A 12,053-nucleotide genomic window follows, 5' to 3' on the forward strand; every position below is an offset into this window, starting at 1 on the left:
CCAGCGCACGATGCCTCAGCATACCTCCCAACGTTACCGCGTGGGGAAGCCGTGCGCCAACCTGAAAAGGGAGCATGGCCTCTGCCTTGAGAGGCATGGCCTCACCTGAGTGGGCGTGGTCTCGCCAAACGGACCATTTTCCAGCCTTTTGGGGGCGTGCCCAGCGCTCCCTGAGCAGCTGGGCAGCCCGCTGCTCCCCTCCTAGCACTGAATACATGCCGTATGCGTGCGCACAGCATGTATTCAGTGATCACCGGCTGCTTTGCATAGCAGAGCAGCGGGTGATCAAAGCTTCCCCCAACTGCCCCCCCCCCCCCCCCCCCCCCTGCCTGCGGCACACTGCTGCCCGCGGGTGGGAGAGCGGGACAGAGTCTGAATAGCGGGACAGTTGGGAGGTATGCCTCGGGCAGAGCAGCACCCCGCCGGGTATATATATTATGTTTAATTTACCTCACAGTGGTGAAACCGCTGATACTATGCTTCCCTTTTCACTATAACCCCCTGGTACCAGTTATCGGTGGTGAGATAGTGGTCCTGTGGAGGAGCAGCCCGCATGCAGCCTGTACAAGCTGCAGCAGCAGGATATGGCACCTCAGAGCCTCTGGTCCCGCTCTCCGGGAAGCCCCGCCCCTGTAATGGCGCGTGGTCCCTCTAAATCAGGCTTTTTCAACCAGTGTGCCGTGGCACACTAGTGTGCCGCGACCAGTTGCAAGGTGTGCCGCGGAGCCAGAGCAGCTTCCTGCACCTTCAGAGTAAACTGTTGGCCTGGGCTCTTCTTAGAGGATCAGTCGTGCTCCGGCCATGACCTATGCCTTGAAAACGATGTGATATCATAGGTCACGGCCGCCACGTCTCACCACCCAGCCAGCCCACCCGCCTGCATACACATCTTCCAGTTCCCGCCTGCATACACAGCTTTCCTTGCCCACCCACATACACACCTGCCTGACCGCCCGCTGCTCAGTATTCGCAGAACTCCACTATGAACAACCCCCGCCACTGAGGGACAGAGAGGAGGACAGCTGATAATATTTGTTATTTTATTTCTCCTGTGGGGAACAATAGGATTTCAATAGAATTTATGTGGGGAGAATAAGGATTTATGGGGGGAACAATGTGATTAATTCATGTGGGGAGCAATAGGATTTATGTGGAGAGAAATGTGATTGATTTATGTGTGGAGCAATAGGATTTATGTAGGGAGCAACATGATTTATGTGGGGAGCAATGTGATTGTTTTCTTCTGTGTAGGCCAATATATGTGTGGATTTTTTATTTTTTTTATTTTTTACTGTGAGGGCCAATGTGTGTGTTTTGTTTTTTTTCTCTGGGGAACTGATGGTGTGCCTTGGCAATTTTAAAATATTGTTTGGTGTGCCGCGAGTAAAAAAGGTTGAAAATCACTGCTCTAAGTTATTTATACTGGCATCTCCTTAATATAATAAAAAAACAAGCGTGGAACCCCTTTTTTATGTCATCGCCGGTGTGGGTACTCAGTGGGCACCACAGCCCGTAGCTGGGTGATCAATGTTCCTTCATGCCCCCATTTGCGCCGGGGACCCGATAACCGGGATCCCGGTGTATTACCGCACAACGTCTTCTGCATCTGTTTGGGGTGGCGTCATGCTGCCGGCGTGGGCTCAAACCCGATGGGTATGAGAACATCACCTCAGGAGCTCAGTGTCCTGTCAGCGGGGATACGAGCCATTAACTCTAAGGGAGTTGGTTCAGTGACCCCCCCCCCCCCCCCCAAGTCCCACGACGCAGGTAGACTGGTTGCCAACCAGTGCTGTCTGAAAATAACAAACTAAAATAAATTTCTGAAGAAAACTCTCTGGAGAGCAGCAGAATGCACCCGGCTCCTTCTGCTCACATTTTTCTAAACTGAGTCTGCTAGGAGGGGCATAGAGGGGAGGAGCCAGCACACACTACAGGTTGAGTCTCCCTTATCCAAAATGCTTGGGACCAGAGGTATTTTGGATATGGGATTTTTCCGTATTTTGGAATAATTGCATACCATAATGAGATATCATGGTGATGGGACCTAAATCTAAGCACAGAAATCATTTATGTTACATATACACCTTATACACACAGCCTGAAGGAATTTTTAGCCAATATTTTTTATAACTTTGTGCATTAAACAAAGTGTGTCTACATTTACACAATTCATTTATGTTTCATATACACCTTATACACACAGCCTGAAGGTCATTTAATACAATATTTTTAATAACTTTGTATATTAAACAAAGTTTGTGTACATTGAGCCATCAAAAAACAAAGGTTTCACTATCTCACTCTCACTCAAAAATGTCCGTATTTCGGAATATTCCGTATTTCGGAATATTTGGATATGGGATACTCAACCTGTATTAATTTCTTAAAGTGCCAGGCTCCAGTGGACCCGATCTTTACCCCATGGTAATCTTCAATTCCCAGTATCCACTAGGATGTTAGAGAAAAAAAGTTTAACAAGTATGTTGTAAAGTGACTTTTAAATTAATATTGCGCAAGTTTTAAGGTGCATACACACGGAGAGATTTTAACTAGGGGGGTCATTCCGAGTTGTTCGCTCGTTATTTTTTTCTCGCAACGGAGCGATTAGTCGCTAATGCGCATGCGCAATGTCCGCAGTGCGACTGCGCCAAGTAAATTTGCTATGCAGTTAGGAATTTTACTCACGGCATTACAAGGTTTTTTCTTCGTTCTGGTGATCGTAATGTGATTGACAGGAAGTGGGTGTTTCTGGGCGGAAGCTGGCCGTTTTATGGGAGTGTGTGAAAAAACGCTGCCGTTTCTGGGAAAAACGCGGGAGTGGCTGGAGAAACGGAGGAGTGTCTGGGCGAACGCTGGGTGTGTTTGTGACGTCAAACTAGGAACGACAAGCACTGAACTGATCACAGATGCCGAGTAAGTCTGGAGCTACTCAGAAACTGCTAAGAAGTGTCTATTCGCAATTCTGCTAATCTTTCGTTCGCAATTCTGATAAGCTAAGATTCACTCCCAGTAGGCGGCGGCTTAGCGTGTGCAAAGCTGCTAAAAGCAGCTTGCGAGCGAACAACTCGGAATGACCCCCTATAAGAGATTTTGACTGAGCGTTTTCCCTTGAACTGGCAGTAGGAGATTTTGACTAACTTTACCAGCGATTTTGGCTAACTCATTTAAGTAAGGGGATGCTTTTTCTTTTCCAGCGACCTAGCCAAAATTGACTTGCCTGCACAGTCTATTTTTAGCAGCGATAGCGACCTGGCGGGGACGCGCATCGCTATCACTGGCTGTGTACACACAGAGCAATATGCACTAACTTTCTGAGCGATTTTGACTATATAGTCAAAATCTCTCAGCTATATCGCTCCGTGTGTATGGACCTTTAGTGTATTTGCATAAAAGGGTGTGTTTTCAACGTGTGTGACCAATCAGATGCAGTCATTCTCTTAGTATTAACACGGGACTAAAGGTGGGTACACACTGGCCGATAGATCGGCCGTTCTCTTGAACGGCCGATATATTGCGGGTCCGTCGGCCAGTGTGTACGGCCGCTACGTCTGTGAACTCTGTCGTTTACAGACGTATTGCGTCGGCCCCGCAGCACAGCCGACGGCCAATATATCTACCGATATATTGGCGCACCGCCGCGTATGTACGGGCGGTCGGCCGACCGCCCGTACACATGCTGCGGCAGCCGGCGATTGACAGCTGAACTGGGCGGGCGTGTGTACACGCCCGCCCAGTTCATGACGTCAGCTCCCGACGAATCGGGCAGTGTGAATGCTCAACACACTGCCCGATCCGTCCATAGATATATCTGCCGATCAATTGATCGGAAGATATATCTACCAGTGTGTACCCACCTTAACGCCTGTTTATTATTGCTATATTGTATCCACTTTTGCTTCATAATGAATCATTTACCTTACCATCGCCCTGTGCACATCTTTGACCACACCCCGCACCTACAAGGTATACACCACCACACACACCAGGTGTAGCGACGAGATTCTCATCTATTGTCGCAGTCATTCATTGTGCAGTTTACACTGGTGTCATAGCACCAGCAACTCAGACCCCTCCAGCTGACTTTTTGTACTCTGCGACTATTTGCTTTCACCGCACCCTTACTATACTTTGACCATCCCTGCACATTTTCATTCCAGCACCGATCCCGGGCCGCCATCCGTACGCAATCACACTACTGGAAAAAAAAAAAAGATGTGCATTGCAGAAATTGCAACTTGCAGCAAAAACAAAACAAAAAGCAGCAAATGGCATTTACGTCTGACTGAATAAGGCCCCAATTGTGGCAGCTGTTTTAGAATATGGCCATCTGTTTCGATATAGTACACGGGTTAGTTTGATTCTTACATGCCAGGGAGCACCACTTGTAACAAAGTGTATAATGCGTCACAGGTTAACTGAAACCATAAGTTTATATGTAATTATCATTTTCCTATGGGCTCAGAATCCCCATCCAGGCCCGCCCAACCTGTAGCTCTCCAGATGTCGTGAAACTACAGATCCCAGCATGCCCTCCACATTTTTGCTATTAAGAAATGTTGAAACTGTGGCCGGCAAGCTGGGATGTGTAGTTTCAGAACAGCTAGCGAGCCACAGGTTGGTCAGGCCTGCAACCAGTCATCCAATTGTTCGCCTTGTTTTTTTTTTTTTTTTTTTTTTAATCTAAAGCAGTTGTTCAACTACAACAAATCCCAGCATGCACTACCATCAGCTGATAATGTAGTCCCCCAATAGCAGGATAGCTACATGCTGCCTAAGCCTGCTATAGGATTGTGTTATTGACCACAGTTCGCCAGAGAAGTCATTTCTAACTCATTCCATGAATTTCCTTCTATTGGAACTTGCAGGTGACATTTTGCTGCGGTTATCAAGCGCTAAACGAGCTACGACAAAATGGCGCCTGCTGTCGCAGACACTTTCAGTCACTTGTGTTGTTACATGTGTACCACTAGTGTTCGGTGGCCAGGTAATACCTGCGGCCAATCGCCGGCCTTGTTTCCCGTTCAGCTGCCGTTGACGCGAAAAGAGGAGTCGCAGTGATTGGCGGCTGGCTGTAAACAGCCGGGTGATTGGGCGGGCGGCGGTCGCGGTGTGGAAGTGTCAGTGTGTCTCCAAGGCTTCCGGTGCTCCTGTAATGTCTGCCCTCATCGCATCGCCGCCGTGCCGGCTGACATGGTCCAGCTGGAGGGGATGGCGGGCTTGAAGGCCTCTCCCAGAGATGCAAGACCAGGCAAGTCAGTGTCTCTGTGCGGAGATGGGGGCACCATGCATGTATACTGTATGTGGGGTTAGAGCAGAGCTGCAAGTGTGTGTGCTAAGAGGGCTCTGACAGGTCAGGTTTTCAGGATTTCCATGCTTGAGCACAGGTGATCCGCGAGAGCCACCAGTGATTAGGGAGTCTCCTGTACGTATGACTTAACAATGGATATCCTTAAAACCTGGACTGTTAGGTTCACTCGAGGACCAGCTTGGTAAGCACTGACTCTATGGCATGTATATGGTCATAGTGGAGCGACAGGTGTCTCCGCCGGTGGGGATCCGTCGTACAGTGCTACGCCACGATACATGGGATGAATTTGTTCATGGCAGAGCTACAAGCGCGTGCTGGGCTACAGCGTATGTCTGTGTCCTGCAACACACCCTAACAGTTCAGGTTTTAAGGATACACCTGCGTGAGTGCAGAGGATCAGTATGTCGGAATGATTGAGATACTAGTTACGGCACCTATGCTCAGGCATGGATATCCTTAAAACATGGTCTGTTATTATTAACAACAGTTTCTTATATAGTGCAGCAAATGCCGTTGCGCTTTACAATTGGAAACTCCAGAACAAAACTGCAATAACACAGCCGTCTCTCATCCTAACCCTCTGTTACATGCTCGCTTCTACCCCTTGTGTCCTTCTCTGCCCCTCGTCTTCAGAATGTACGCTCCCACAAGCAGGGCCCTCTCCCCTCATGTGATTTTCCCTCTCTAAAGCCAGGTACACACGGGAGAGATGTCGGGATGGTATGCCGTTTCGTAACGACCTATTGCCTGCATCGCTCAGTGGGTACGCATGATTGCGCGCTAGCGACTGTCGCTGGTCGTCCGTGCTGCACGTCGAAGCTAGGGATATTGCCATCGGCCTTGTTTTATGCTAACGAAGGACGGAACATGATCGTTCCGTCCTTCATTAACATCTCTGCAGTGTGTATGGGCATTCTCTGCCGGTGGGCATCCGTTCCAATGTCTTAGCGAATGCCTGTCGCCACAGCGTGTACCCACTCTTAGGCTATTTCCTACTTCATAACCTGTTCAACGGCACCTTACCCGTGGTTTCTGCCCCCCTGATGATTATTTTAATTGTCCTGTTCCTTGATGTACTTGTCCTACATTGTTCTTGTACTGTAAGTCGTGTTTTGCTCATTTACGTACTGTTAGGCGCAGTGGAACACTTCTGGCGCCATATTAATAAATTATAATAATAACAAACAGTCACAGCGGTAGGAAGACTGTTGAAGTGTTTTGAGGGCTGAGTGTGTAAATCACTGGTGTGTAGGATGAAACTGGCCATAGGACTGCTACAAAAGTGTGTGCTGTACTATAGGAGCCCTGCCGGTCCCTAGACTATAGGTTGAAGCTGTCCGAGCTACATATGTGTGTACTGGGAATACAGATATCTCCTCACACATCGTTGTTGCAGTCGTGCCAAACCGCCAACCGTCTCTCTATTAAGTCGCAATGCAGCGTGAGTAGGATGTACCAGGAGACTGTGCTGATTAATGTGATATGACACGTTTATATCTGTGTGCGACAGAGTCTCGGAATCTGTACACGCAGTGACGCAATGTAGCAGCTGCAGCTTTTTTCCATTACAAGTTCTGTTGTGCTCCGTATACATACTCTGTCACACACGATATACAAGTCATATATCACATTAACCAGCAGTCTCCGCTTGCGTCTACCCCTTTCCCATCGCCAAAATAACCCGGGTTGTTGCCGGGTTGAGGTGCAGTGTGAAAGCCCCAATGTGAATAATCCGGGTCCAGCGACCTGGGTTAAATCACATCACAATGTTCTACATGGGTGACCCCGGTCGAAACTGCAATGTAAGGGTCTGAGCCTGCTTGGACACGGGTTCAAAAGCTGGATGCGATCTGGGTTTGCGATCTGCAAGCGATACTAGTAGCAACGCGCTGCAGTTAAATACACTGCTCAAAAAAATAAAGGGAACACTTAAACAACACAATGTAACTCCAAGTCAATCACACTTCTGTGAAATCAAACTGTCCACTTAGGAAGCAACACTGATTGACAATCAATTTCACATGCTGTTGTGCAAATGGAATAGACAACAGGTGGAAATTATAGGAAATTAGCAAGACACCCCCAATAAAGGAGTTGTTCTGCAGGTGGTGACCACAGACCACTTCTCAGCTCCTATGCTTTCTGGCTGATGTTTTGGTCACTTTTGAAAGCTGGCGGTGCTTTCACTCTAGTGGTAGCATGAGACGGAGTCTACAACCCACACAAGTGGCTCAGGTAGTGCAGCTCATCCAGGATGGCACATCAATGCGAGCTGTGGCAAGAAGGTTTGCTGTGTCTGTCAGCGTAGTGTCCAGAGCATGGAGGCGCTACCAGGAGACAGGCCAGTACATCAGGAGACGTGGAGGAGGCCGTAGGAGGGCAGCAGCCCAGCAGCAGGACCGCTACCTCCGCCTTTGTGCAAGGAGGAACAGGAGGAGCACTGCCAGAGCCCTGCAAAATGACCTCCAGCAAGCCACAAATGTGCATGTGTCTACTCAAATGATCAGAAACAGACTCCATGAGGGTGGTATGAGGGCCCGACTTCCACAGGTGGGGGTTGTGCTTACAGCCCAACACCGTGCAGGACGTTTGGCATTTGCCAGAGAACACCAAGATTGGCAAATTCGCCACTGGCGCCCTGTGCTCTTCACAGATGAAAGCAGGTTCTTACTGAGCACATGTGACAGACGTGACAAGGAGAAACGTTCTGCTGCCTGCAACATCCTCCAGCATGACCGGTTTGGCAGTGGGTCAGTAATGGTGTGGGGTGACATTTCTTTGGGAGGCTGCACAGCCCTCCATGTGCTCGCCAGAGGTAGCCTGACTGCCATTAGGTACCGAGATGAGATCCTCAGACCCCTTGTGAGACCATATGCTGGTGCGGTTGGCCCTGGCTTCCTCCTAATGCAAGACAATGCTAGACCTCATGTGACTGGAGTGTGTCAGCCGTTCCTGCAAGATGAAGGCATTGATGCTATGGACTGGCCCGCCCGTTCCCCAGACCTGAATCCAAATGAGCACATCTGGGACATCATGTCTTGCTCCATCTGCACCACAGACTGTCCAGGAGTTGGCGGATGCTTTAGTCCAGGTCTGGGAGGAGATCCCTCAGGAGACCATCCGCCACCTCATCAGGAGCATGTCCAGGCGTTGTAGGGAGGTCATACAGGCACGTGGAGGCCACACACACTACTGAGCCTCATTTTGACTTGTTTTAAGGACATTACATCAAAGTTGGATCAGCCTGTAGTGTGTTTTTCCACTTTAATTTTGAGTGTGACTCCAAATCCAGACTTCCATGGGTTAATAAATTTGATTTCTCTTACGTCCTAGAGGATGCTGGGGACTCCGTAAGGACCATGGGGTATAGACGGGCTACGCAGGAGACATGGGCACCTAAAAATAACTTTTCCTATGGGTGTGCATTGGCTACTCCCTCTATACCCCTCCTCCAGACCTCAGTTAGATTCTGTACCCAGAGGAGAAAGGTTACACTGCAGAGAGCTCTCCTGAGTTTTCTGTAGAAAAATAATTTTGTTAGGTTTTTTATTTTCAGGGAGTCCTGTTGGCAACAGGCTCCCTGCATCGTGGGACTGAGGGGAGAGAAGCAGATCTACTTAACTGATAGGCTCTGCTTCTTAGGCTACTGGACACCATTAGCTCCAGAGGGAGTCGGAACACAGGTCTCACCCTGGGGTTCGTCCCGGAGCCGCGCCGCCGTCGTCCTCACAGATGCCGGAAGATAGAAGCCGGGTGAGTATGAGAAGATAGAAGACATCTCAGGCGGCAGAAGACTTCAGAATCTTCGTACCGCTGCGCGCCATTGCTCCCAGACACAACACACAGAGGCAGCACTAACGTTCCTAGGTATGATACTGGATACGGAACAAATGAAGGTTTTTCTCCCGTTGGAAAAAGCCCAGGACATCCAGAACATGGTCAGAGACCTGCTAAAACCGAAAAGGGTGTCAGTTCATCAATGCACTCGAGTTCTGGGAAAAATGGTGGCGGCCTACGAGGTCATCCCCTTCGGCAGGTTCCATGCGAGGACGTTTCAATGGGACCTTCTGGACAAATGGTCCGGGTCGCATCTGCACTTGCATCGGAAAATAACTCTGTCCCCAGGGGCCAGGGTGTCTCTCCTATGGTGGCTGCAAAGTGCTCACCTGCTGGAGGGTCGCAGGTTCGGAATTCAGGACTGGATCCTGGTAACCACGGACGCGAGCCTCCGAGGGTGGGGAGCAGTCACCCAAGGAAGAAATTTTCAGGGACTGTGGTCAGACCAGGAGTCCTGTCTACACATCAATGTGTTGGAACTCAGGGCCATATACAACGGCCTTCGACAAGCGGAGAGTCTTCTTCGAAACCTACCAGTTCTGATTCAATCAGACAATGTCACAGCAGTGGCTCATGTGAACCGCCAAGGCGGGACAAGAAGCAGAGTCGCGATGGCGGAAGCCACAAAGATTCTTCGCTGGGCGGAAAATCACGTAAGCGCTCTGTCGGCTGTCTTCATTCCGGAGTGGACAACTGGGAAGCAGACTTCCTCAGCAGACACGATCTCCATCCAGGAGAGTGGGGACTTCATCAAGAAGTCTTTGCAGACATAACACGTCTTTGGGGAATTCCTCAAATAGATATGATGGCGTCACGCCTCAACAAAAAGCTTCGGAGGTATTGTGCCAGGTCTCGGGACCCTCAGGCAGTAGCAGTAGACGCCCTGGTAACGCCGTGGGTGTTCCACTCGGTCTACGTGTTTCCTCCTCTTCCTCTCATCACAAAAGTGTTGAGGATCATAAGGCGAAGAAGAGTACAGACGATACTCGTTGTTCCAGACTGGCCTCGAAGGGCCTGGTACTCAGATCTTCAAGAGATGCTCACAGGAGATCCCTGGCCTCTCCCTCTGAGGGAGGACCTGTTGCAACAGGGGCCCCGCGGTTACGTTTGACGGCATGGCGGTTGAACGCCGAATCCTAGCGGAGAAGGGGATTCCGGAGGAGGTTATCCCTACTTTAATAAAGGCTAGGAAGGAGGTGACGGTGAAACATTATCACCGTATCTGGCGAAAGTATGTGTCTTGGTGTGAAACCAAGAACGCGCCTACGGAAGATTTTCATCTGGGGCGATTTCTCCACTTCCTGCAGACAGGAGTGGATATGGGACTGAAATTAGGTTCTGTTAAGGTACAAATTTCGGCCCTTTCGATTTTCTTTCAGAAGGAATTGGCTTCTCTTCCAGAAGTCCAGACGTTTGTAAAGGGAGTGCTGCACATCCAGCCTCCTTATGTGCCTCCAGTGGGACCTGAACGTGGTGTTGCAGTTCCTAATATCACACTGGTTTGAACCACTTAACAAGGTTGAGGTGAAATTTCTTACCTGGAAGGTGGTCATGTTGTTGGCCTTGGCATCGGCAAGGCGAGTGTCAGAATTGGCGGCCTTGTCTCACAAGAGCCCCTACTTGATTTTTCATGTGGATAGAGCGGAATTGAGGACACACCCTCAATTTTTGCCTAAGGTGGTTTCTTCATTCGATCTGAACCAACCTATCGTGGTGCCTGTGGCTCCGAGTGACTTGGAGGATTCCAGGTCCCTGGACGTAGTCAGGGCTTTGAAGATTTATGTAGCCAGAACGGCTAGACTTAGGAAAACAGAAGCACTGTTTGTCCTGTATGCTGCTAATAAGATTGGCGCACCTGCTTCGAAGCAGACTATTGCTCGCTGGATCTGTAATACGATTCAGCAGGCTCATTCTATGGCTGGATTGCCGGTTCCAAATTCGGTTAAGGCCCATTCCACTAGGAAGGTGGGCTCTTCTTGGGCGGCTGCCCGAGGCGTCTCGGCATTACAGCTTTGCCGTGCAGCGACTTGGTTGGGGTCAAACACCTTTGCTAAATTCTACAAGTTTGATAACCTGGCTGATGAGGACCTAGCTTTTGCTCAGTCGGTGCTGCAGAGTCATTCGCACTCTCCCGCACGATTGGGAGCTTTGGTATAAACCCCATGGTCCTTACGGAGTCCCCAGCATCCTCTAGGACGTAAGAGAAAATAAGATTTTAAACCTACCGGTAAATCTATTTCTCCTAGTCCGTAGAGGATGCTGGGCGCCCGTCCCAGTGCGGAAACTCTGCAAGACTTGTATATAGTTGTTGCTTACATAAGGGTTATGTTACAGTTGGAGTCGGTCTTGGACCGTCACTGTTGTTGTTCATACGGTTAACTGGTTATGTATGTTCCAGGTTACATGGTATGATTGGTGTGGGCTGGTATGAATCTTGCCCTTGGATTTTTAAATCCTGCCTTTTATTGTCCATCTCCTCTGGGCACAGTTCTCTAACTGAGGTCTGGAGGAGGGGCATAGAGGGAGGAGCCAGTGCACACCCATAGGAAAAGTTCTTTTTAGGTGCCCTATCTCCTGCGGAGCCCGTCTATACCACATGGTCCTTACGGAGTCCCCAGCATCCTCTACGGACTAGGAGAAATAGATTTACCGGTAGGTTTAAAATCTTATTTTCTATTGATAATTTTTGTGTGATTTTGTTGTCAGCACATTCAACTATGTAAAGAACAAAGTATTTAATAAGAATATTTTGTTCATTCAGATCTAGGATGTGTTATTTTAGTGTTCCCTTTATTTTTTTGAGCAGTGTAGTTATCATTATGTAAAAATACCCCGGCGCCTCTATTGACCTTGTATGATAGCAGCAGTACTAAGGGTTAGAGATGAGCGCCTGAAATTTTTCGGGTTT

General features: G+C 49.1%; 1 protein-coding gene across 5 annotated transcripts in view; it reads left to right on the forward strand.

Annotated features, from left to right (window-relative positions):
* The window catches only part of ZFAT (zinc finger and AT-hook domain containing), a 352,244-nt gene that overhangs the window by 72,995 nt on the left and 267,196 nt on the right, over positions 1-12,053 (forward strand). The window contains exon 1 of one of the 5 annotated variants that reach the window (XM_063921237.1): positions 5,018-5,252. The exons of 3 other annotated variants lie outside the window; for them this stretch is intronic. In XM_063921237.1, the coding sequence (XP_063777307.1) occupies positions 5,237-5,252 (16 nt within the window). In that variant the 5' untranslated portion in view covers positions 5,018-5,236. Of the gene's footprint in view, positions 1-5,017; positions 5,253-12,053 lie in introns of those variants that run through there. One more of the 5 variants, XM_063921236.1, reaches the window with a different exon arrangement.

Source organism: Pseudophryne corroboree, chromosome 5 (genome assembly GCF_028390025.1).
Source record: "Pseudophryne corroboree isolate aPseCor3 chromosome 5, aPseCor3.hap2, whole genome shotgun sequence".
NCBI classification, from domain to species: domain Eukaryota; kingdom Metazoa; phylum Chordata; class Amphibia; order Anura; family Myobatrachidae; genus Pseudophryne; species Pseudophryne corroboree.